The sequence below is a fragment of the Saccopteryx bilineata genome, chromosome 12 (assembly GCF_036850765.1).
Source record: "Saccopteryx bilineata isolate mSacBil1 chromosome 12, mSacBil1_pri_phased_curated, whole genome shotgun sequence".
NCBI classification, from domain to species: domain Eukaryota; kingdom Metazoa; phylum Chordata; class Mammalia; order Chiroptera; family Emballonuridae; genus Saccopteryx; species Saccopteryx bilineata.
The window spans coordinates 42,585,520-42,608,545 of NC_089501.1; the positions used below are offsets into that span (position 1 = coordinate 42,585,520).

Consider the following 23,026-nt stretch of genomic DNA (forward strand, 5'->3'; position numbering starts at 1 on the left):
TCTATCCAAAGGCTCTCAGTGGGCGTTTGGTTCTGCAGCTAAGCTCAGACCCATCTTCAGTATTGTCTGTCCTCCCCTCCCCCCGTCCATGTCCTCTCACATGTGTACACAGAAAAGAATTTCATAGTAGAAGTAATGCTTGTAAACCAAACGTTGTTAGAAGGCCATTGTCAGTTTCTTTGCCATATGCTCATAGCCTCAGTAGTTGAGGGCAGTGCTACCACCATCTCCTGGGCTGTCAGGTCAGGTCATTTCCATTTTTTGGTGGCTTTATTCATGCAACATGCTTTTTTTTTTTTTTTTTAAGAGAGACAGACAGGAAGGGAATAGAGATGAGAAGCATCAACTCATAATGCAGCACCTTAGTTATTCATTGATTGTTTCTCATATGTGCCTTTACTGGGGGACTCCAGCTGAGCCAATAACCCCTTGCCCAAGTCAGCAACCTTAGGCTTCAAGCCGGCAACCTTGGGTTCAATCCAGCGACCATGGGGTCATGTCTGTGATCCCACGCTCAAGCTGGTGACCCTGCACTTAAACTGGATGAGCCCCCACTCAAGTCAGATGAGCTCGCACTCAAGCAGGCAACCTTGGGGTTTTGAGCCTGGGTCCTCAGCATCCCAGGTTGACGCTCATATCCACTATGCTACTGCCTGGTCAGGAGCATGATTTGATCAGTGGAGCATGATTTGATCAGTGTCTTAAATTGATGTATAAAAACTGCTTTATATTAGAATTTTAATGCAGTGACTTTCTTATGTTATAGAACAGAGTTAAATTTCTGTGTGGTTTATGCAAACATACTTGGAACTTCTCGCATTAGCCATCCGGAAAGGTCCTTTATTTAATTCTGCTACGTGAAATTTGCTGATTTTCTCTGATTTTTCATTTGTCTTTTGATATTCTTTCAAAAAAGTAGAAACCTAGATTCTAAACCCCAACTTTAAATGTCTGCACATATTCTAGATAGCCTGTTCCTTTCCTCTCGTGCACAAGGGCGCCCTGTCAACTCCATGCTATTTATTAGGTCAGGACACCAGACTGGTAACTTGAAGCAGTCTAGAACAGCAAAATCAAGTGATTTTTAAAAACAAATTTCAGGCTTCCATTTCTGTTTTGCTCAAATGTTCATAGTCTACCGCAGGGGTCCCCAAACTTTTTACACAGGGGGCCAGTTCACTGTCCCTCAGACCGTTGGAGGGCCGGACTATAAAAAAAACTATGAACAAATCCCTATGCACACTGCATATATCTTATTTTAAAGTAAAAAAACAAAACGGGAACAAATACAATATTTAAAATAAAGACCAAGTAAATTTAAATCAACAAACTGACCAGTATTTCAATGGGAACTATGCTCCTCTCACTGACCACCAATGAAAGAGGTGCCTCTTCTGGAAGTGCGGCGGGGGCCGGATAAATGGCCTCAGGGGGCCGCAGTTTGGGGACCCCTGGTACCGCATTGTGTCTTCTACAAAAAGAGGTAATTCAGATGGCAATCTGCGGACAGTTTCTATTTTAGGACTTAATTGAGCTGTGAAAGATGAGTTTTGATGTCAGAGGGGAGAAATCAAGGTTCTAGTTGGAATACAGAATACAATACAAAAGTTCGATGTGTCGGTTTAATTTCGATGAAAAACCCACAGGGCAGGGTGTGGGTCTCTCTTTTGGTGTAGAGAACCTTGTGTTTGGCCAGCACTCTGTCACCAACAGTAGGATGGAGAAGGTGCCAGAGTGTTGTTCTCTGTGCTGCTTGGTAGACAGCGTTGGCCATTATTTCCATTTCACTCTTCTATTTCTTCTCGTGACAGCTCAAGGAATACGAGGCCCAGCACCGGCAGTCAGCGGCCTTGGACCCTGGCGACTGGCCAGATGGTTCTTACCCCTCATTTGATGGCTCGTCGAACTGCAATGTAAGTGTGCTTTCTCTTTGAGCATCTAGACCGCCTCTGCTAACCAGGGACGGCTGCTCAGTTTCAGCCTCGCGATTTCTTCTAGCCGATCTCCACTCCCACCACGATCTGAAGAGGAGCGTCTCCTCTGACATGTTAACTCAGTTTTCTTTCCCCAGGAGAAACTCAGCTAGTCAGAGTAGGGCTGTTCATGCTGTTCTACCTTTTTGGGGGAGTCTCCGCACTGTTTTCCACAGTGACTAGACCATTATCCGGGATTTCCATTTATTCCACGGGCTTATGTGTCTGTCCTTTTGCTAGTGGCCTACTGTTTAGATTAATATAGATTTGTGGGAAGATTTGAAATTGGAAATTGTGAGCCCTCCATCTTAGCTCTTCTTTTTTAGATTGGTTTGGCTATTCAGGTCACTGGCGATGTGAATTCTAGGATGAGTTTTTCTATTTCTGCAAAAAAAAAAGAGTGGATTTTCATGGGGATTGTATTAGATCTATAGATTGATTTGGGCAGTATTGTCATCTTAACAATATGAAGTTTTCCAATCCATGAACACAGGCTGCCTTTCAATTTATTTATGTCTTTAACTTTTTTTTTAAGCAAGAGAGAGACAGACAGAGAGGGATAGACACACCAGAAGTGAGAGAGATGAGAAGCATCAATTCTTTTTTTTTTTTTTTTTGTATTTTTCTGAAGTTGGAAACGGGGAGGCAGTCAGACAGACTCCTGCATGCGGCCGACCGGGATCCACCTGGCACGCTCACCAGGGGGCAATGCTCTGCCCATCTAGGGCGTCGCTCTGTTGCAACCAGAGCCATTCTAGTGCCTGAGGCAGAGGCCACAGAGCCATCCTCAGCACCCGGGCCAACTTTGCTCCAATAGAGCCTTGGCTGTGGGAGGGGAAGAGAGAGACAGAGAGGAAGGAGAGAGGGAGGGGTGGATAAACAGATGGGCGCTTCTCCTGTGTGCCCTGGCCGGGAATCGAACCCAGGACTCCTGCATGCCAGGCTGACGCTGTACCACTGAGCCAACCGGCCAGGGCAAGAAGCATCAATTCTTCATTGCAGCACCTTAGTTGTTCATTGATTGCTTTCTCATATGTGCCTTGACCAGGGGGCTCCAGCCAAGTTAGTGACTTCTTGCTCAAGCCAGAGAGAGACCTTGGACTCAAGCCAGTGACCTTAGGCTTCAAGCCAGCACCCTTTGAGCTCAAGCCACTAACCTCACACTCAAGCTGGTGACCTTGGGGTTTTGAACCTGGGTCCTCAGTGTCCCAGGCTGATGCTCTGTCCAATGCGCCACTACCTGGTCAGGCTATTTATGAATTCTTTAATTTTTTTTTAGCAATGCTTTGCTTTGTGTTTTTCAAAGTGGGTCTTACCTCCTTGGTTAAGTTCATTCCTAAGTGTTTTATTTTATTCTTTTGATGCTATTATAAATGAAATTTTTTTATTTCCTTTTTGAATTGTTCATTGCTACTATGTAAAAATGGAACTGATTCTTGCATGTTGATTTTTGAATTCTGCCACTTTGCTAAATTTATTATCTTAAACAATTTGCCTCTGTGTGTATAGGTTTGTGCGTAATCTTTAGGGATTGCTACAGATAAGGCCATGTCATCTAGCCCTGGCCAGATAGCTCAGCTGGTTAGAGCATTATCCTAAAGCACAGAGGGTGCTGGTTCAATCCCCAGTCAGGGCACATAGAGGAGCAGATCGATGTTCCTCTTTCTCTCTCTCTCTCTCTCTCTCTCTCTCTCTCTCTATTTCTTTCTCTCTCTCTCTCTCTCTCTCTCTCTCGTTCTTCCTTTCTTCTCTCTCTGAAATCAGTAAATAAAAATATTTTTAAAAAGATCATGTCATCTATGAACACAGATCATTTTACTTTTTATTTTCCATTTTGTTTATTTTATTTATTCTTTTTTTTTGTATTTTTCTGAAGCTGGAAACGGGGAGAGACAGACAGACTCCCGCATGCGCCCGACCGGGATCCACCAGGCACACCCACCAGGGGCGACGCTCTGCCTACCAGGGGGCAATGCTCTGCCCCTCCGGGTCGTCGCTCTGCCGCGACCAGAGCCACTCTAGCGCCTGGGGCAGAGGCCAAGGAGCCATCCCCAGCGCCTGGGCCATCTTTGCTCCAATGGAGCGTTGGCTGCTGGAGGGGAAGAGAGAGACAGAGAGGAAGGAGAGGGGGAGGGGTGGAGAAGCAGATGGGCGCTTCTCCTGTGTGCCCTGGCCGGGAATCGAACCCTGGTCCCCCGCAGGCCGACGCTCTACCGCTGAGCCAACTAGCCAGGGCCTATTTTCCATTTTGGATGTCCTTTTTAATTGTTCATGCTATTTTAATGTAACAAAAACAGTGCTTCTTAAACTAGGAGTTCCACAGTGATTTTAGGAATTAAAATTCCGGAGTTTCAAACGTACACTTCCTGGTGCCATCATCACACTGCGAAGTCTCCCGTTATGGAGCTGTTTTGTTTGTGAGGTCATCTGTTGCTTAAAATCTGGTAGCAACTCTACCTTCATGTGTTCAGCCTTTTGTCTTCTCCTGTCTGTGCTCCATACAGACAGTCATATTTCTAAACACACCTCTTTTCTTGCAATCCTGTGTTCTAAAAAAGCCTCATTGTTTTCCAGTTCTATCAAATACGATACATTCCAAAGTTTTTGGCACATTCAAGGCCGGATGCGATCTTGCTTTAGTCAATTTCTCCACTCTCATTTCTCACCTCCTCCCCTAATGGCCTCCCCTCCAGCCATGTTGGACCCTGCATGCGGTACTGAATGCAGCTCGCATTTTCACACTCTCTGCTTTCATTCATGCAATTTCCTCTGCCTGAAATGTATTCCTTCAGTTCTTTCCCGGTGAAAATCTATGTGTCCTGCAAGGAGAAGCCCAGCTGCCACCTCCTCTGTGGAACTGTCTTCAACTTCCTCGTGTATAGTTGATTGCTTCCTATTCTGTGCTTTAGCAAAACTGGCTTTATCCATGAAGCCTAAAGTTACCCTGGTGTACTGGAATTAATTTCACTCCTTGGCAATTGCGAGCTCCTTGAGCAAGGAAGGCACGCTGTATTCCTGTGTCCAGTGAGCACCTAGCATAGTGTTTGAAAAGTGCTCAGTGAACCACGTTGTGCTTGAATGTTCATCCTTCCCGACTGCTGTAGAGCGTGTTTTATGTTTTGCAACTAGAGAATCAGTCTTTGCCTTGCTTTGCATCTAAGCAACAAATGATAACTCATCAGAAGTAAATATAACCTTCCTACTACCTTCTTTTCTGTGATTTCTGGAATCAAGCAACAGAGTTCCACTGTAGCTAAGGAAAATAAAACCCAACCCCAAAGATAATTCATTTAGAAGCCTTACCTGGTTTGCTCTTGTGTGAAAGAGACTGAGACGTTGCAATTTGCAATAATAAATGTGTTATACGCTAGCCAGCACTGTGTCCTGGGATTATGAGGTAATAAAAAAAAAACAAAAAACCATGTCTGTGGTTTTTAGTGTGCCTTTTGGGGTCTCCTATCCTCAACTCCTGAAGACTGACGTAATGTAAATGTAGGTCATGGACCTGAGGAGTCATGACTGATGTGAGTCACACCCGACGTGGGGAAGGACACAGAGGCCTGGTTGTCCACAGTGGGTCCTTTAGTGTCAGACTCCCTGTGCACTGTCCTGATTACCAGCGTCTGAGTCAAGGGAGGGGTGATAAGACTGTCCATTCCGAGAACCAGGGCTGTCGTAAAACCCCACATGCTCATGGCAGGGAGAGCAGCTTGTCCCGTGTAGGAAAAAGTTACTATAACTTAAGTACTCTAGGCATTTTGGGTGAACTCGCTGAGGCAGCATTAGTAAGCCTACTTTCTTGGACTCCTTTCAGAGGGCGAATGAGAACCATCGCCTCAGCGTACACTGTCAGAATAAAAAGGATTCTTCTTAAAGGGTGGGCATTTTCATTCCTCGGGCAGGCCTTTGTTCATTTAGGGGACATCTATGAAGTGCTTGCTGTGTACTAGGCATCGCGCTAGACATTCAGGATCCAAAGGTGCCATGAGGGAGCACGGGACAGGCCTGCCCCAAGGTGGCATCCACTGCGGTGCGGAGGTTAAAATCGCCCCATGCAGACTCAGGATGCCACATACACACTCACGCTGTGAGCTTTCTGGCAAACTCTTTCTTCATAGATGATGGCTCAGAAATAAAATCAGCCCGCCAGGGACACCCTATTGTCCCTCCTACTCAGCACACTGTTCCAGAAGCTCCGAAGAATGATTTCTCTTTCTGCTGAGGGACATAGGTAAAGACAGGCTATTCAGCCGTGGAGAGAGTCTATGAAGCCCTATTATTTTACCCTGCGCATTTTGCTAGTTGACTTTCTGCGAACACCCAGGCCCCCCCCACATCGCGCTGTTCTTTCCTACCGCCGGTCGCCGCTGGCACTGAAGTTTGCGAGACCTTGATTGTAACCCCGATGTACGTGACACTCACCCCTCTTACCCTGACTTTAGCCTGCCCTGTGTTTTTATGGAGGCTCAGCAAGAAACTCCATCCAAAATTTTCCTTCTCAATTATTCCAGATTTGCCTGATAGCAGCGTAATTAATTGCAGATAATTCCCCCTGTGTCCCACTGTGGCCGCCCTGATTAGGCGCTTTGATTATCTTTTGTGCGAGAGCCAGGGTTTTTCAGTTTTCTGTCGATTCTTTTCTGTCCTGAGATGTAAATAGCTCACTGGCCGTAGTCGGGAATGCCCAGGCCATGAGTGTTTCAGGGATCATAAGGCCTTTGTCGCCAGACCTCAATGCCTATATTGATGTCTGTCATGCTTTAGGATTTCATTTGCATTGATTTATTTCCTAGGCTTCTTCCCCACCCCCATCACTGGCATTAGATAATTGCGTGTTGCTTCCCAGTAAATCCATATTCACATTCCAGGTTTCCAAGAGTGTAAAGTACTAAAGATAGTTACCAAGGAGAGCGAAAAATAGCTTTCTCTTTGCCAGAAAAGAATCTGTTCTCTGCTGCTTTCATTAATAATAAACTTCTGTTGTGAGTGTTCAAGTTGTGAAGACTAATTTCTGGTTGAGTACTTAAACTTGATTCCTTGTTACATATTGGAGTGTTTCTTTAAATATGGTTTTCAATTTATTTTGGTAAATTTTGTTTTCACTGGCCTCCTGCAGGGGAAAGGTTATAAGAGTTCTCCTGTTAAGCTTGCAACTTTATGTCCTGAGGTTCCGTTTACCTTCTGGTTAAGAAAATGCTTAAAGAAATTATGTTTTCCATTTTGGGGGTTTATGCTTTTTTTCCCCCCCTCAAGGCATAAATTTTAGTAAATCATAGTTTTTATGTTTCTACAAAATTGGCACTTAGGAGTTGGGTGACCTGCACCTGGTGCTTAAATAGTACTGCAAATACGTGCAGTGGAGAAGCCTCTTTTCTGAAAGTGGCAAATTGTATATTATTTGATTATGATGCTATTTAAATTTTTTTTTTAAATATATACTGTAGCCTGACCAGGTGGTGGCACAGTGGATAGAGTGGCAGACTGGGACACAAAGGACCCAGGTTTGAAGCTGGCTTGAGCGCAGGCTCATCCAGCTTGAGCGCAGGGTTGCTGGTTTGAGCATGGGATCATAGACATAACCCATGGTCGCTGGCTTGAAGCCCAAGGTCACTGGCTTGAGCCTAACGCCGGTGGCTTGAGCAAGGGGTCACTCGCTCATCTGCAGCCCCCCAGTCAAGGCATATATGAGAAAGCAATAAATGAACAACTAAGGAGCTGCAACGAAGAATTGATGCTTCTCATCTCCATTCCTGTCTGTCTGTCCCTGTCTGTCCCCCTCTGTGTGTGTGTGTGTGTGTGTATATATACTGTATAAAGAAAAATTAGGGAACAAAAAGGCCAGTGAAGCACTGAAACTGTTAAAGGCAAACATCTTATTCTGGTCTCATTCAGTTGTTTCACATCATCCAGAATATGCTCCAGAAAAAGTTGGAATGCTGTTTCCGTCTCTGGAGCAGCATGCTAGGATGAAGCAACTATGCTGAAATATTTTGTGACTGAGCTATTTTGTAAAGCGAGTCATCATTTCATAACTGATCGCTTTTACATTTGGGGAAATTCAGTGTTGGAAAATATTTGTGTAAAGAATGCTATAATAATGTCATAACTGTGGTGTTAGAATAATATGTTGCATCCTTGTCTGCACCTCTTTCTAGCCTTTCATTCCAACTTTAAATACATCTTTGCCATTGACCACTTTGAGGTACAGGGAAGCCATGTGATTGACCTGTGTTTAACATTTTGGGTAACAAAGATGCAGAATACCAGATGGTCACTTCTTCCACTTTGGACAAAATACTATTTTCAGTGTTTCGTTGATTGAGGACTTTAAAGGTCGTCACTGAAATATCCCCATGTTATGGGATGTTTTGGGTGGCATAATGCAAGATTGCTAAGTCTTTTTGGGAGCTTTCTAAAATTATAAACCATGAAGTTGCCTCTTGCCAGCAGACAGATCTTCTTTAGGCTGACAGTCTTTTCACCTGTCTCCAAAGCAGCCATTGTCTTTAGGCCAGAGATTTCAGGCTTAATGTTTTGGTAGGAACCTAGAACTTCCTGAAAGGTAATATGCTAAAAGCCAGGAGAGCCATCCACAAAGTTATTTTTTGGGAGGTTCTTGTAGCGAATGGCTTAATTTCTATTATGGCCAAAGAAAAGGCTAATGGTTCAGTCACTTGATAGAGAATGTGTGAGAATAGAGCTCTGTTCCGGGGTGCCCCCTTTGGGAGCAGAGTGGCATGGTCTTCTGCTTCTCTGAGGGTCATCCACATGTCCATGGGGCTCTCCTTAGGTATTTAGGTGTTTGAGGATGAACCAGATTTTGAAAAGATTGACTATTTTTTTTTTTTTTTTTTTCATTTTTCTGAAGCTGGAAACAGGGAGAGACAGTCAGACAGACTCCCGCATGCGCCCGACCGGGATCCACCCGGCATGCCCACCATGGGGTGACGCTCTGCCCACCAGGGGGCGATGCTCTGCCCATCCTGGGCGTCGCCATGTTGTGACCAGAGCCACTCTAGCGCCTGGGGCAGAGACCACAGAGCCATCCCCAGCGCCCGGGCCATCTTTGCTCCAATGGAGCCTTGGCTGCGGGAGGGGAAGAGAGAGGCAGAGAGGAAAGCGCGGCGGAGGGGTGGAGAAACAAATGGGCGCTTCTCCTGTGTGCCCTGGCCGGGAATCGAACCTGGGTCCTCCGCACGCTAGGCCGACGCTCTACCGCTGAGCCAACCGGCCAGGGCCAGATTGACTATTCTTTGTGTGTGTTGTTTTGTGTGTGTGTGTGTGTGTGTGTGTGTGTGTGTGTATTTTTCTGAAGCTGGAAACGGGGAGAGACAGTCAGACAGACTCCCGCATGTGCCCGACCGGGATCCACCCAGCACGCCCACCAGGGGCAATGCTCTGCCCACCAGGGGGCGATGCTCTGCCCCTCCGGGGCGTTGCTCTGCCGTGACCAGAGCCACTCTAGCGCCTGGGGCAGAGGCCAAGGAGCCATCCCCAGAGCCCGGGCCATCTTTTGCTCCAATGGAGCCTTGGCTGCGGGAGGGGAAGAGAGAGACAGAGAGGAAGGAGGGAGGGGAGTGGAGAAGCAAATGGGCGCTTCTCCTTTGTGCCCTGGCTGGGAATCGAACCTGGGTCCCCCGCACGCCAGGCCGATGCTCTACCGCTGAGCCAACCGGCCAGGGCTGTGTGTTTATTTTTATTGTGCTTCTTTTACCAGGGTGAACTTCTAGACAATGCCTAACATAAAATTTATCAACAGTTTTATTTTTATATTTTAAAGGTATTAGAAAAAAATATAAACCAAATAGCTTTCTTAGCTGAGGGCATCTGATTCTTCAGGAGGACAAATTTCAAAAGTGGTAACATATGATGATGCTACAAAATTTTCTTCTACCTTTTAGCTATTCTCAGTAATTGAAAATATATATGATTTTCCTGTTTTTGTTGCTCTTGAGTGAATAGTTACTGGATGTGTATATTATGTGAGACTTCACATACACCACAGTGTTAGAGTTGGCATTGTGGGTACAGTAAAGGTATCTCCGCGGAAACGGTTGACCTTTCTGCTTTTAGGCTTTTATATTATTCTGTTGTTTTAGAATTTTTATTTATTGATTTTAATGATAGAGGAAGGGAAAAAGAGAGAGAGAGAGAGACAAAGGAACATTGAGCTATTACTGTATGTGCCCTGAGCAGGGATCCACCCGACAACCTCAGCACTTTGGGACAATGCTCTAACCAACTCAGCTATCTAGTCAGGGCTTATTGTGTTTTATAAGAACATTTAAGAGACGGTAAATACCAAGCATAAAAATAACTTACATTTCTGAATAAACTGTTCGCTTTTAATATATTTTTTAAACATCTCTTTTGCTAGAGGACCACCACCCCCACCCCACCCCCAGCTCTAAAGGATTTCAGCTTAAAAGGATTCTAATTGGCAAGGTCAGTTTTGATGGGGGCTAGAAAATGGTTCTGCTTGGTGAAGCTTTTGCGGTTATATTGACTGGGATTAAACTCAGGGTCAAGAAACATGTGCTTTAGCCCCTTATTTCTTAAACAGAGGAAGGGCTTTACTCATTTGACTGGTAATGGGACCAGGAGAAAGAGGAAAGTATGGCCCTGCAATAACTATCCAGAGGGCGTTTATACCCTCTGTCCTTGGGACAGATACGATCAATTCTTTACAGTATGCTATGCTACATACATTGTGTCTACAAAGATTTTCTAAATCTTTCTAAATGTAACTATGTTAAAAGTAGCTATTTATTGATTCTGGTCCTTTAATGTATGCTTGATGTTTTCAGGTGATTATTATTGGGAATGTATGGGAGGAAATATTACTCTTAATTTTAATAAAAGTGATTTTGAGACTAAAGTGATAGTAAAATAAGGTCATATTAAATTCTCTTAAAGAGAGTAAAAGTAATGATTCTTTCAACCTACAACTTATGTTAAGAGTAAGAGGCAAAATCATTCCACTGGAAATATATATATATATATATATATATATATATATATGGTGAAATATTTTGAGAAAAATAAATTTGGTTCTAACTGGCTGACTGAGAACTGCTGCTTAGATGATTTGTCATCTGTTCCACAACTCCCTCCCATCCTCAGCCTTCAACCTGGGACAAGGGCCAGGGTAAGAGGCGTGTGTTTGCTATGAGTCCTTAAGATAATCATAGTTAAACAAAGTTTGACAAGAAGGAGGCTCTGGCTTCAGGAAAGCCAAGCATTTACCCAGTGTGGGTTGGCGAGTGGGCTGGTTAAGCTCACAGACTTGAGTCAGATGTTGAGCTCAGATCTCAGATCTCTGCCATCTACAGTGTGTCCGTAAAGTCATGGTGCACTTTTGACCGGTCACAGGAAAGCAACAAAAGATGATAGAAATGTGAAATCTGCACCAAATAGAAGGAAAACTCTCCCAGTTTCATACCTATTCAGTGCAGTTCGATGTGGGCTCACGCACAGACTTTTTAGGGCTCCTTAGGTAGCTATCCTGTATAGCCTCTACAGACTCGTCACTGACTGATGGCCTACCAGAATGGGGTTTCTCCACCAGACTGCCGGTTTCCTTCAACTGCTTATCCCACAGAGTAATGTTATTCCTATGTGGTGGCGCTTTGTTATAAATGCGCCGATATTCACATTGCACTTTGGTCACAGATTCTAATTTAGCGAGCCACAGAACACACTGAACTTTCCTCTGTACCGTCCACATCTCGACTGGCATGGCCGTGGTCTGCTCCGCTGTATACACGGTGTTATGTCATCATCTGGGCATGCACACATGCTGCCACATCATCCTACAGAAACTGGGAGGGTTTTCCTTTTATTTGGTGCAGATTTCACATTTCTATCGTCTTTTGTTTCTTTCCTGTGACCGGTCAGAAGTGCACCATGACTTTACGGACACACTGTATTAACTCTGTGTCGATGGGCAAAATGTATCTTCTCTTTATGCCTTGGTTTCCTCATCTCGGAAACAGGGACAAGCATATTCCATTTGGTTGTTGAAAGGGCAAGAATGAAATGGCACAAAGTACCCAGTGAATGCCAGCATTTTTTTTTTATGGTACGTGAAACTATTTCATCTTTCCATTTACTATTATTCTTAAAATACTTGAGTTCCTGTAAAAGTGCTATTTTTGTACATATTATTAACATGGTAGCAATGCTTACACTTAACAGCAAATAGCCTAGGGTTGTCAAAGCTTAATGTAAATAGTGCATGTTTACCTAGTTGTGCTTTTACCAATCACATAATCAGTTTATTTTCTGTTTCAGAAGGTATTCTGTAAGGAGGTTTAGGGGTGGGTCTGGTAAAATTTCAGTGACGTGTTTGGCCTTAGGAATATTATTTGGGAAGAGTAAGCAGTGAATTGTCCTGAAATGATCTAGAGTCATATAGTGCTAATAAGGTCATCTCATTGAGTGTGTGAGTGTGGGCTCCCCTACCCGTTCTCTTGGAGGGCACTCGCATGGCAGCCTCAGAAATAGCTGGAAGTTAGGCTTTGCACCTGGCAGACCAGCCTGGTACATCTCTGTCTCCACTGATTCGGACAGTTACGGGCAGTTGAAGGTGCTGTCTGCAGACCCTCCTCAGCATACCTGGGGCCACATGAACAAAAATAAATAGGGACAAAATACTCGGGTACTAGGTAACCTGAGAGTACCTGATTTGAAAACTTTTAATTTTCAGATAGCCTTTGATACACTCTGGTCTGTTGTTTCTTTTATTAGATAGAGCCATGTGAAACTGCAGATATTAGTGTTTGGGCTATAAAAACGGCAATTTCGTTTGTTCAACCTAATCCCTATGTAGCAAACAGGACCTACCACATTTCTCCAGCTAGCTGATTATATCTAAGTCCAGATGTTTGTAATGTAATCTGGGTGAAGGTTTGGCATTTAGATTTGCAATGCCAGTTTCTTACTTTGCTCTTGGGAGTAAACTCAGGGAGGTTGGTGATAAGAGAGGATTTCCATCACTTGTTTAATGCTGTTGATTCATTACATGTTAATTCTTCCTTAAGTCATTTGCCCTAATGACAAATCTTAGATAATAGATGGGTCGGAGAGAAACCCAGGCCCTATTACGGCTCATGAGTAGGTTCCTGACTGAGGACCCTTTCTAACCTAAGCTAATTTATTGAAGTCACAGGCTGCCCATCCCTTTAGAGCCCATTTAAATTTTAAGATACCACAGTTACCCATAATCACCAGAAATCCTAATACTACAGTCAGTCATCAGATGGTGACATTCATTTGAAAAGCAGTATTTTAACAACCACGTACAAATTCAAATTATTCTCAAAGTAATTTCTGTAGGGGGAAAAAAATATCCCTTTATTCCCTTCTCTGTCCCTGTTCCTTTCTTTCTTTGTACCAGGACCACACCTTCTGATGTCCTCATGTCGACTGTACTATTACAAGTATAATGCGAGTGGCATTGCATGTTCAGTTCCTGACAGGATACTTCGTACCGTACACTTGTGACCCAGAGTAGAGGTGAAAGAATGTCATCTTGAACATTTTCTTTATACATTGTGCATTTATTTAGTATTGACTACATGCTGTCACTATGCACAGGGTGCTTGTATTTAAGAGGAGACACGCAGGAGGGTAGCATGAGTGCAGTCTTAATTGGGCTATTTGTATGTGGTGCAATAAGTACTCACAGAAAGTCCATTAGGCCCCAGTGTGGGGAGTGTGGAAGCCTTCCCAGAGAAGGTGGCTGAAACCCAGGAAGAGTTCATCGGGAGAAGTAAGAGGAACAGAGTAGAGAGTAGAGAGAGCAGCAGGGTCAAAGGCCCAGGTCAAGAGCTGGGTAAATCTTAAAAGTTGGATCCTTAAGAGAAAGTAGATTTAAAGAAAACAGCTCTTCTCTGTATCAATAGTTTGACTTCTAGATTCTATTTTTGCACATTCTTATTTATAAATTTAATTGAAATGTGCAGCAATTGGTTCTTTTGGTCCTCTATTTTTTTAATGACTGCAATTTTAAAATATATAATATATTCTTGTTTTTCATCTTGCCTTTGTAGTCTTATTTAATTGAATTCATGTTCTTATTAAATTATTTTATAGAGTGAAGCAACTGTTAGGAATTTATTCCCATTCCTTGAGTTATGTTTTCTTGTGATAATGGGATCAAAAGATAAGATCTTCATGTTTTTCTATTCTTTTCCTTCTTTTTTTTTTTCTTTTTTTCTTTTCTTATTGCTTTGGTTTGAATAGTTGTACATTTCACGCCTGGGTGACTTGGGTCAGTTTTCTATTTGTGCTGATAGAATAAGGACTACTTTTTGTCCTTTTTGCCATGTTATCGGACAGTAGATTGTTCTCCTTTCTTCCAAGATACAGTCAAGGGCTTTGTTTTATGGTCCATTTATGTTTGTTATTGCTGTAGCCTAATGTAATGGACAGGGAAGGGTACCCACCTGAGATGGGTAGTGATCTGTATTGGGATATTTGGGCTCTGCCTTCTCTCTCCTAAGGTTTTGTTTAATGTATTACATCATGATTCAAGCTGCTTATTTTATGGATAGGGGAATGGGTAGTCTACCTTAATTTATTTCTCTAGTTCCTGGTGACTTTCTAGAGACTTTATTTCAATCAAGATCAGTCTTAGTATTCACTTTCCTTCTTTTCACTTATTATTCTCACTGCTCCTAGATCAGAAAAAGGAAAAAAAAAACCAAAACCATCCACACCATTTTGCTTCTTTCCAGATTTGAGGTTATATTAAATAATTCTCAAAATTCCCACCAATCTAATTATTGGAGAAGTGAGGACCTTCTTTTCCACTGGCCTTCAGAAATTTGTTTCTTACCTTGGTCACGGAGTTGTTTTTTTTTTTATTATTATTAATTATAATGGGGTGACATTGATAAATCAGGGTACATAGGTTCAGAGAAAACATGTCCAGGTTATTTTGACATTTGATTATGTTGCATTCCCATCACCCAAAGTCAAATTATATTCCGTCACCTTCTATCTGGTTTTCTTTGTGCCCTTCCCCTTCCCCACCCCCTTCCTCCCCCCATCCAATAACCACCACACTTTGTCCATGTCTCTGAGTCTCATTTTTATGTCCCACCTCTGTATGAAATCTTATATAAAGTTCTTAGTTTTTTCTGATTTACTTATTTCATGCAGTATAATGTTATCAAGGTCTATCCATGTTGTTGTAAATGATCCGATGTCATCATTTCTTATGGCTGAGTAGTATTCCATAGTATATATGTACCAAAGCTTTTTAATCCACTCGTCCACTGACGGACACTTGGGCTGTTTCCAGATCTTTGCTATTGTGAACAATGCTGCCATAAACATGGGGGTGCATTTCTCCTGGTCATGGAGTTTTAAAGTTTAAATATTTAGTTATGTTTCTTTCCTTATTTGGTCGCTCTTGGTAGAATATTTTCACTAGTTTTTAGTCATATATATATATATATAATATATTATATATATACACATGCACACACACATACATATATACATATAATTTATACATATACGTATACTGTGGGGGGTGCTGTTGCTAATTTTTTTAATTGTGAAGGATATTCTGTGGTTCAGTTTTCAGCAGTCATCACAGACCTGACAGTTTTGCCAATGAGATAACCACAGACAGCCTCCCTCTTTGATTCCTTTTCTAAGGATTCAGCCTAGATTTCTATAATTAGAAAGTAAACGTCTACAAATTATTTATTCTACAAACTAAAGGAGAATTATGTTAAGGTTGTAGACCATCACTCTAGGAGACGGCCCACCTGCCTCCAGGCTCAGCAGGTGACTGTGTGATCTGATGGCCAGCGTTTTGATTGGAGGAAGGAACGTGGGATTGTACCTTCCCTTCCTTGCCATGTGGCTCCATCAGTTCTCTGTATTTCTACAGCGCGGTGGGCCTAGGCAGGGTTGTTTGGCAGCTGTGTCCAAGGAGTCATCATGCCTGATCCATAAAACAGTCTGTCTGAGATCCCACACAAGTAATGTGGCTTTGCAAACACCACCCAATCCCATGGGAGAGTTACCACTTCTGGGATGAAAACTTCCACCGGCTCCGGCAACTGGCGCCTCAACACATATGTAACTGCCCTACTTGGCAGTCCTGTTCTGAATCATCCTTTTCCATGGCACGGACAGTGTGAGAATCGAATGCACTTGGGAGTGAGTGGGCTTGGTGTTTTGCTCGAGTCTTCAGTGTGCCTGACACCATAGATGACATCACGCCCCTCCTACCAGAGGGACCTCTAGAGCTGTCTACTACCTCCCAGGCAACTGTTTGTTACCTTAACTCATGTTTTATATGAATAGCAGGGTTCTGTGACCTATGGCAGGGTGACAGACAATCCAGCAGAAAAATCTTCCAAAGATATAGAGTGAAGAGAAAGTCAGTTCTCTTTCTTCCTCTTAGCACCCCCCCCCCCCCCCACACACACACACATATCTTTCGAGAGAAAGAAATCATTTGCCCTGGCAGAGGCAACTTGCAGAATGGGGGGCGGGGGTTTGCCTGCATTCTAAGTTTCCCTACACTTGCCTGCTTGTAGGGCTCCTGAGGCCTTTTATATTCTTTCTCCTCCTCCTCCTGGGGAAAGTTACAACATTATCTGGGGGCGATTGAAAGAAATTCAAAGTTCATTGAGTATAAGAAATAGAGTAGAGGTTATTGTGGAAGGTAGCATTTCTTCACTGCTTCTTTGGTTTTACAGTTTTTAAAACAGTTTCTTAAGTGAATTAAGTGCTGACAAGCATTTGCCCCTAGAGGATGGTAATAGGACCTCAAATTCTCCCATACTTTTTACAAATAAGACTATCACGTAATTTTCTCCTCTTCCGCCTCTGCCGCCTCCTCCTCTTCCTTCAAATCTGGCGACAACTAGTTAATTTTGAAACTTCCAGAGAGATTATTTCAGCGTTACACTGCACCTCTGGGAAAAGAATGGAATCTTAATTTTTTCCCCCCATATGCTGACAAAAATCTTCTAATTTCAGAGGGCAATGATGTCACCAGCTAATGAGCAAAGTATTTCTTACTAAACAGATGAGTCCTTCCCTTAAGTCTTTGTGAAATAAACTTAAAAAAAAAAAACAACCCACAATGTGTTTCGCATTTTATTACTCCGACAACTCATAAACACTTTTTAAAGTAATTCTGGCTTCTTTAAAGAGTGAGACGAATTATTTTATAAACACAAAGAAATAACATTAACCTGATGCCTGTGACCAGAAGGCCCCTGCCATAGTCAGACACTGAGGACTGGGAGGCCACAGGGCTGATCCTCACCGTGCCCACCTGGAGCCAGTGTGCTGCCCCCAAGGTAGGGAGTGATCTCGAATGCATCACTTGCTGGCCTAGCGGCAGGAGATCAGGCATGTTGGAGTGATTATGAAATCCAGCTTGGAGAAGAGGAGAGCCTCAAGCTGTTGTTGATTGCTGTCACATGCTGTTTATAAAGGCAACAGCATCAGCCGAACTCTTCTCTGATTGTCCAGATAGACAGGCATCTAAGGTCAGGGAGAAGGGCGTAGGGCCACAGGGCCACTGAAACACAGGACGTCTAGGCGCATTTAGGAACATGGCAATGGCCCCAACCCATGGCAAGTGCCCTTCCCCTCAGTGAAGCACTTCCATTTTTCAGCCAATGGTGAGTTCTTCCACGTCCCCAATCCCTGTATCTCTGTGTTCCTTTTATATGTTTATTATGTTTGACTTATATGAGTCATATTTCTGAAATTCTCTTGGATTCTCGTACTAGAGTAAAAACTTTGTAAGTCCATGTAAAACCTGAGTACTCATATTTCTCTACCTTATTCTTGATTGACTGCATTCATTCATTCATTTCAATTAGGAACCATGTACTTAGCACAGATGTAGATACTATTTTTACTTACCTAAGTTGAAAAGAATGTTGTAATATTTAGTGTTGGTAACTGTGGGGAGACAGTAACTCTTTTAATGTTATTTCTGAGATTTAAAAATAATGCAGTATTTCTACTGAGCAAATTCTTAATGTATATTAAAATACCTAAAGATATGCCTATCTGTTTACTCAGCAATTCTAGAATATAATCATCTATTCAATAAAAAGAATGCTAGGTGCCTTAGAAATTTTACAGGAAAGTGTTCATTGGAGTATTGTTTATAATATTGAAAAGTTGGAAACATGTAAATATCCAATGATGGGGTATAGTTTAAATAATTTAAAAGCATACTTCTAAGACTGACTATTGAATTATTCATGCATTTTATTTGCTGAATATTTGTTGACATAGGAAAATGTTCAAACATTTAGAATGCAGGTTATCAAACAGTTTGAACAGTATTTATTGAGGGCTTCAGGGTCACTCTATTTGTTTTATTCTTTTTTTTTTTTTTTGTACTTTTCTGAAGCTGGAAACGGGGAGAGACCGTCAGACAGACTCCCGCATGCGCCCGACCGGGATCCACCCGGCATACCCACCAGGGGCGACGCTCTGCCCACCAGGGGGCAATGCTCTGCCCCTCCGGGGCATCACTCTGCCGTGACCAGAGCCACAATAGTGCCTGGGGCAGAGGCCAAGGAGCCATCCCCAGCGCCCGGGCCATCTTTGCTCCAATGGAGCCTTGGCTGCGGGAGGGGAAAAGAGAGACAGAGAGGAAGGAGGGGGTGGGGGTGGAGAAGCAAATGGGCACTTCTCCCATGTGCCCTGGCCGGGAATCGAACCCGGGTCCCCCGCACGCCAGGCCGACGCTCTACCACTGAGCCAACCGGCCAGGGCCCAGGGTCACTCTAAAGAAAATCTTTGGGGCCATACTGACTCAACGAAGGTCACAATTATAAGTGAGTACTTTTCTCTACTTAAACTGTATATTCATGTGAGGGGGAGGCTTTGGAGACCCTGAGAGTGACCTGGGGAGGTGGAGCAGCTAAAGAACACGAGGTCATCGTTTTTTATAAAGATAAAACATAAAAACACAAGAGTGTGTAGTGTGCGTGTGTGTGCATGTATAACAAGTGAGTGGACATAAACCAAAATATTACTGATTTTTCTGTCCAAATAGGGGAATATAGGTGATTTCTCATTCTCTGTTTTGTGTTTCTGCATTTTACAAATTGTCTATAATTAAATATATATCATGTGTAATCAACCATAAACCATAAATATTGCTAAGATACAGATACAGAAATGAATATGACACTGCTCATTGTCCTCATGAAGTTTAGTGACAGGCTAAGTAATCTAGTGATTACAGTATGTTTCAAGCTAAGTCCTATGATTAAATCTGTTTAGGTTGTTGTACCATCACCCAGTCTAAGGAAAGTGAGGAGGGAGGCCAGGGAGGCTTGCCAGAGGTGACACATGGGACTGAATCTTGAAGAACTGAGTAGAGCCTAGTGAGGTAGATGGGGTGGGCAGAGAGATTTCCAGAAGAGGAGTATGCAAGTACAAAGGTGTGCAGGCATGTGCGAGTGTCGGTATTTGAGATGCTCAGAGAATAAGAAACGGGTGCAATGGAAGGCCCTTTCCACCTCGTATCTGTTTAGTGGGCATGCTGGAAATAAGGATAGGGCTCTGGCCATGCAAGGTCATGTTTCATGATAAGGCCTTTGGATTTTGTCCTGAGGAGCTAATGGACAATCCTTAGAGTAGGAGTCACATCTGTCCTCAGCAAACTTGCACACCTGCTGTGTGCTGGATAAGTCCACTGTCCAATAAACAAGACTAAAAATGCTTTGTCCTCTGACTGTTTTCGCCTTCCCTCCATCAAGAAGCTTCCCAGAGTGGCCTGGTCTGGCTTAGTCTTTCAAATATCCCATTCCAGTTTACAGCAGGGGCTGGGAGCTCTGGGTCTGGAGAGTTTATACCTCTTCATTGCACCATGATGACACACGTAGGCAGAGAGGGCCCGCTGTGGGCGGGCCTTGCATCAGCCACTGTGGATACCAGGAGGGGGACAGACACGGTCCCTGTCCCCTGGACCTTCCTGTCCACTGAAAGACGAGCTTGTGTTGGGTGCCCATGTGCTGTTCAGAAAGAGGAATAGGGAAGGAGTTGGCCCCTAGGGGGACGAGGAGGTGTGTCCTTCCCTTCACCTGCCTCACTCAGCCTGGCTCACGTAATGCCCAGCTTCCCACAGATCTCACACGGATAGAGGCTTCTCCGCCTACCAGGCTCTGGTACTTACGTCCAAGGTCACCTTTCCTCTTCTCAAGAACGTAGGAGGCTTATCTCTGCCTATTTGAAAACTGAGAAAAGTGAGGAAGCCTGCTGTTCACAAGTGGCAGAAGGGGCCCAACTGCAGCACCCCTGCTTCTGCTCAGTCTTCTCTGCGCCTGATCAAACGGTGCAGACCCGGCCTCAGGTGTTGGCCATATCACTAGCTTTCGCATCTTTTCTTTGCCTTTGCTATTTACACAGCACCTAAGACAGCAGTGTGTAAGAATTAAAACAGGTCTTGTTTGAGTTCCAGTCAGTAGCAGACAGCGTGTGTAGGAAGCACTTACTGAGGTCTAGTTGGCCATTCTACATAGACAGTTTTTGAAACAACAAACTAAGGTAAATGTTATCGGTCCAAATTTACATGGAGGAATACTGAGACCTGGAGAACGGAAAGGATGGGCTGGAGGGCTTGGAAATTAAACCCAGGTTGTTCTGCCTGTAAAGACTTTGGGCTTCCATCTTCCCTTATCCCACTCGCATGGGGCTGTTCTCATTTCCTTAGTTTTCTTCAATTAGCAAATGCAACCAAGGACTTCTACTGACCTTTTTAAGGAATTTTAAGTATAACATTGCATGCGGTATGGTTGTCACTCTTGGGTAAAGGAAGCCGGCAGAGGTAGGGGGTGGTGGTGCAGGAGCAAAACCGTGAGGTCTTGGAGTCTGCCTTAACCATTTATTGTCTGAGATCATGCATCTAAATACTTAGCACGGTGCCTGGGAATGGGGAGCTTTTGACACGTATGGGTGTTGGAGGTACAACATCAAGAACACCTGCCGCATGTGGGCCCCTCAGATGGCCGTGGGGAAGGTGCTGTGTGGGAAAACCAGAGTGGGTGTTGGAGAATGGGTTTGTGAAACGGGGAACTAGGCAGAATAGAGAAGTTGTGATGAACCCTTGTGGGGAGAAATGATAGGAAATTCCATAAAGGTTAGGAGGAGACATTTCTGGGACAGAAAATTGGGGAGAGGGGAATTCCTGCTGAAGTGGAGAGATGCTTCAGGGGCCTAAGGAAAGAGCAGGACAGGTGCCCAGGAATGGAGACTCTGCATTAGTACATAAGGGAAGACCCACACATTGAGAGGCACCTAGGAATGGACAGCTCATACTGTGCATTGAAATATATGACTCCCAACTGCATGAATTTACCCCCTGAAAATACAGGCATGACCTGCAACCCATGACATGGGAACCTCATAGGGGGCTTTCAGTCTTGTCTTGCATAGGTGATGCTCTGTTTGAATGACATCATGTGCTTATGGCTCCCCAGACACCCCTGAGAAAAATTAAATGCTCATCTTGTGACGGTCCCCATGCTCACATTTCTAGGATACAGGAGAAGTCAGCTATTCTAAAAGGATCGTCAAAATAGTTTGGTACGGCAGTTTTAGAAGTGTCAGTGAAGGGAAATCGTCCTACATTGACACTTGTGGTTAAAATAGAAAAAGGAGCCGTGAAGGAAACGGTGAGAAAGTGACTACTCTAGGAGAAAACCAAAAGTGTAAGTTTTAATTCAGTAGTTTCAAAAATAGTCATTGGACGGTGTCTATTTTCAATTGAGACTACTTCCTTCAGGGGGTGTTTAGAAGAATATCTGCAAAAGAGAGCTTTTTTAAGTCCAGTCACTTGTAAGGGTTAGTCCTGGTCCGGATTTGCTCAGATTCTCGCGTTCTTTTTTTTTTTTCCTTTCTCTGGAATTCCATAGACAGTAATTAAGGAACTGGAGGCCAGCGGGAGGTCAGGGAGCCTTCGTCAGTGAAAACAGGGATTGTTTGCCACGTACAACACTCCCTTTTTTCCTTGTGGTGAATAGAAGATTTGCTTAGAGCTGATGACTTATGCCTTTCTTGCAAGTTATGCAGTTAGCAAGTAACGGGGACTCAGTCAGCAAGCGAAAGGCAGCTAATTGAATCCAGTGTCTTCACTTTTTTTTTTCCTTCGGATCCTAAACTGTGCTGGTGGAGCCTGTCTGATCATGTAACTCAAAAGGAGCATGTTGCAAAAGTGCGTGATCCTCGCTTTGCGATCCGAGTTGACGGAACAGGAGTGAAGTCGCTCTCAAAGTGGGGAGGGGGTGGGGGTACCGGTACTGGAGGAGCTCCGAATTGCCCCTTAGGTCTGCTAAATGCCGAAGCCGGTAAGTTCACTGGATATACTGTATTTAATGCAAAGGGAAAATGTGCTTTCTGTCGTCTCAGGGCAAAGCTGTGGATTGCTGCTGGCTACAATGCTTTTTTGTCTTTTCTATTCAAAGTCCTCTAGATTTGTTCTTCTTTCCTTGTTTACTCCCCTACCTTCTAACTCTGAGCATTCTTTCCTAACCTGCTTACCCAATAATAAGACATCTCTTTTGGAGGAGAAAAGTGAATGTTATTTTGAGAATACAGTGAGAATGCGAGGGATTGAATGCGCAGGGGTTGGAGCTCAGTTGTCAATTGCAAAGGCTTTCCGTGTGGAGGACTTACGACAGCATTGCACTGTCACTTTTCATAAAGTTACAATTGATAGCTTTCCTTCTGCCATTGATAAAGCGGGACCTAGGAAGTTGAAGTGTTTATGTTTGGTTATGCGCTGGATTAACCAGAAATGGTTGTGTGAATTTCACAAGCGAATGCATTCCCAATTGCAAAATACTCTCCAGAAATGCTTACATATCTTACAGTGTTATGTGCTGTCTCTGGGGGAGAGAAGTCAACTTAATGTGGCTATTAATTGAGACTGCATGAGGGGTGTTGGGAGCTGGAGAAGCAAACTGAGTGTTTTTCTTCAAAGGCTGAGTGGTAATCCTGTGCTCAGCGTGGTCTCAAGCGGTCCTTGGAGGGTCCTAGTTGTTCCT

General features: G+C 43.7%; 1 protein-coding gene across 3 annotated transcripts in view; it reads left to right on the forward strand.

Moving 5' to 3' along the window:
* The window catches only part of SASH1 (SAM and SH3 domain containing 1), a 333,081-nt gene that overhangs the window by 266,022 nt on the left and 44,033 nt on the right, over positions 1 to 23,026 (forward strand). For all 3 annotated transcript variants that reach the window (XM_066248582.1, XM_066248579.1, XM_066248581.1), the window contains exon 8: positions 1,812 to 1,913. In XM_066248582.1, coding sequence (XP_066104679.1) covers positions 1,812 to 1,913 — 102 coding nt within the window. The remainder of the gene's footprint in view (positions 1 to 1,811; positions 1,914 to 23,026) is intronic.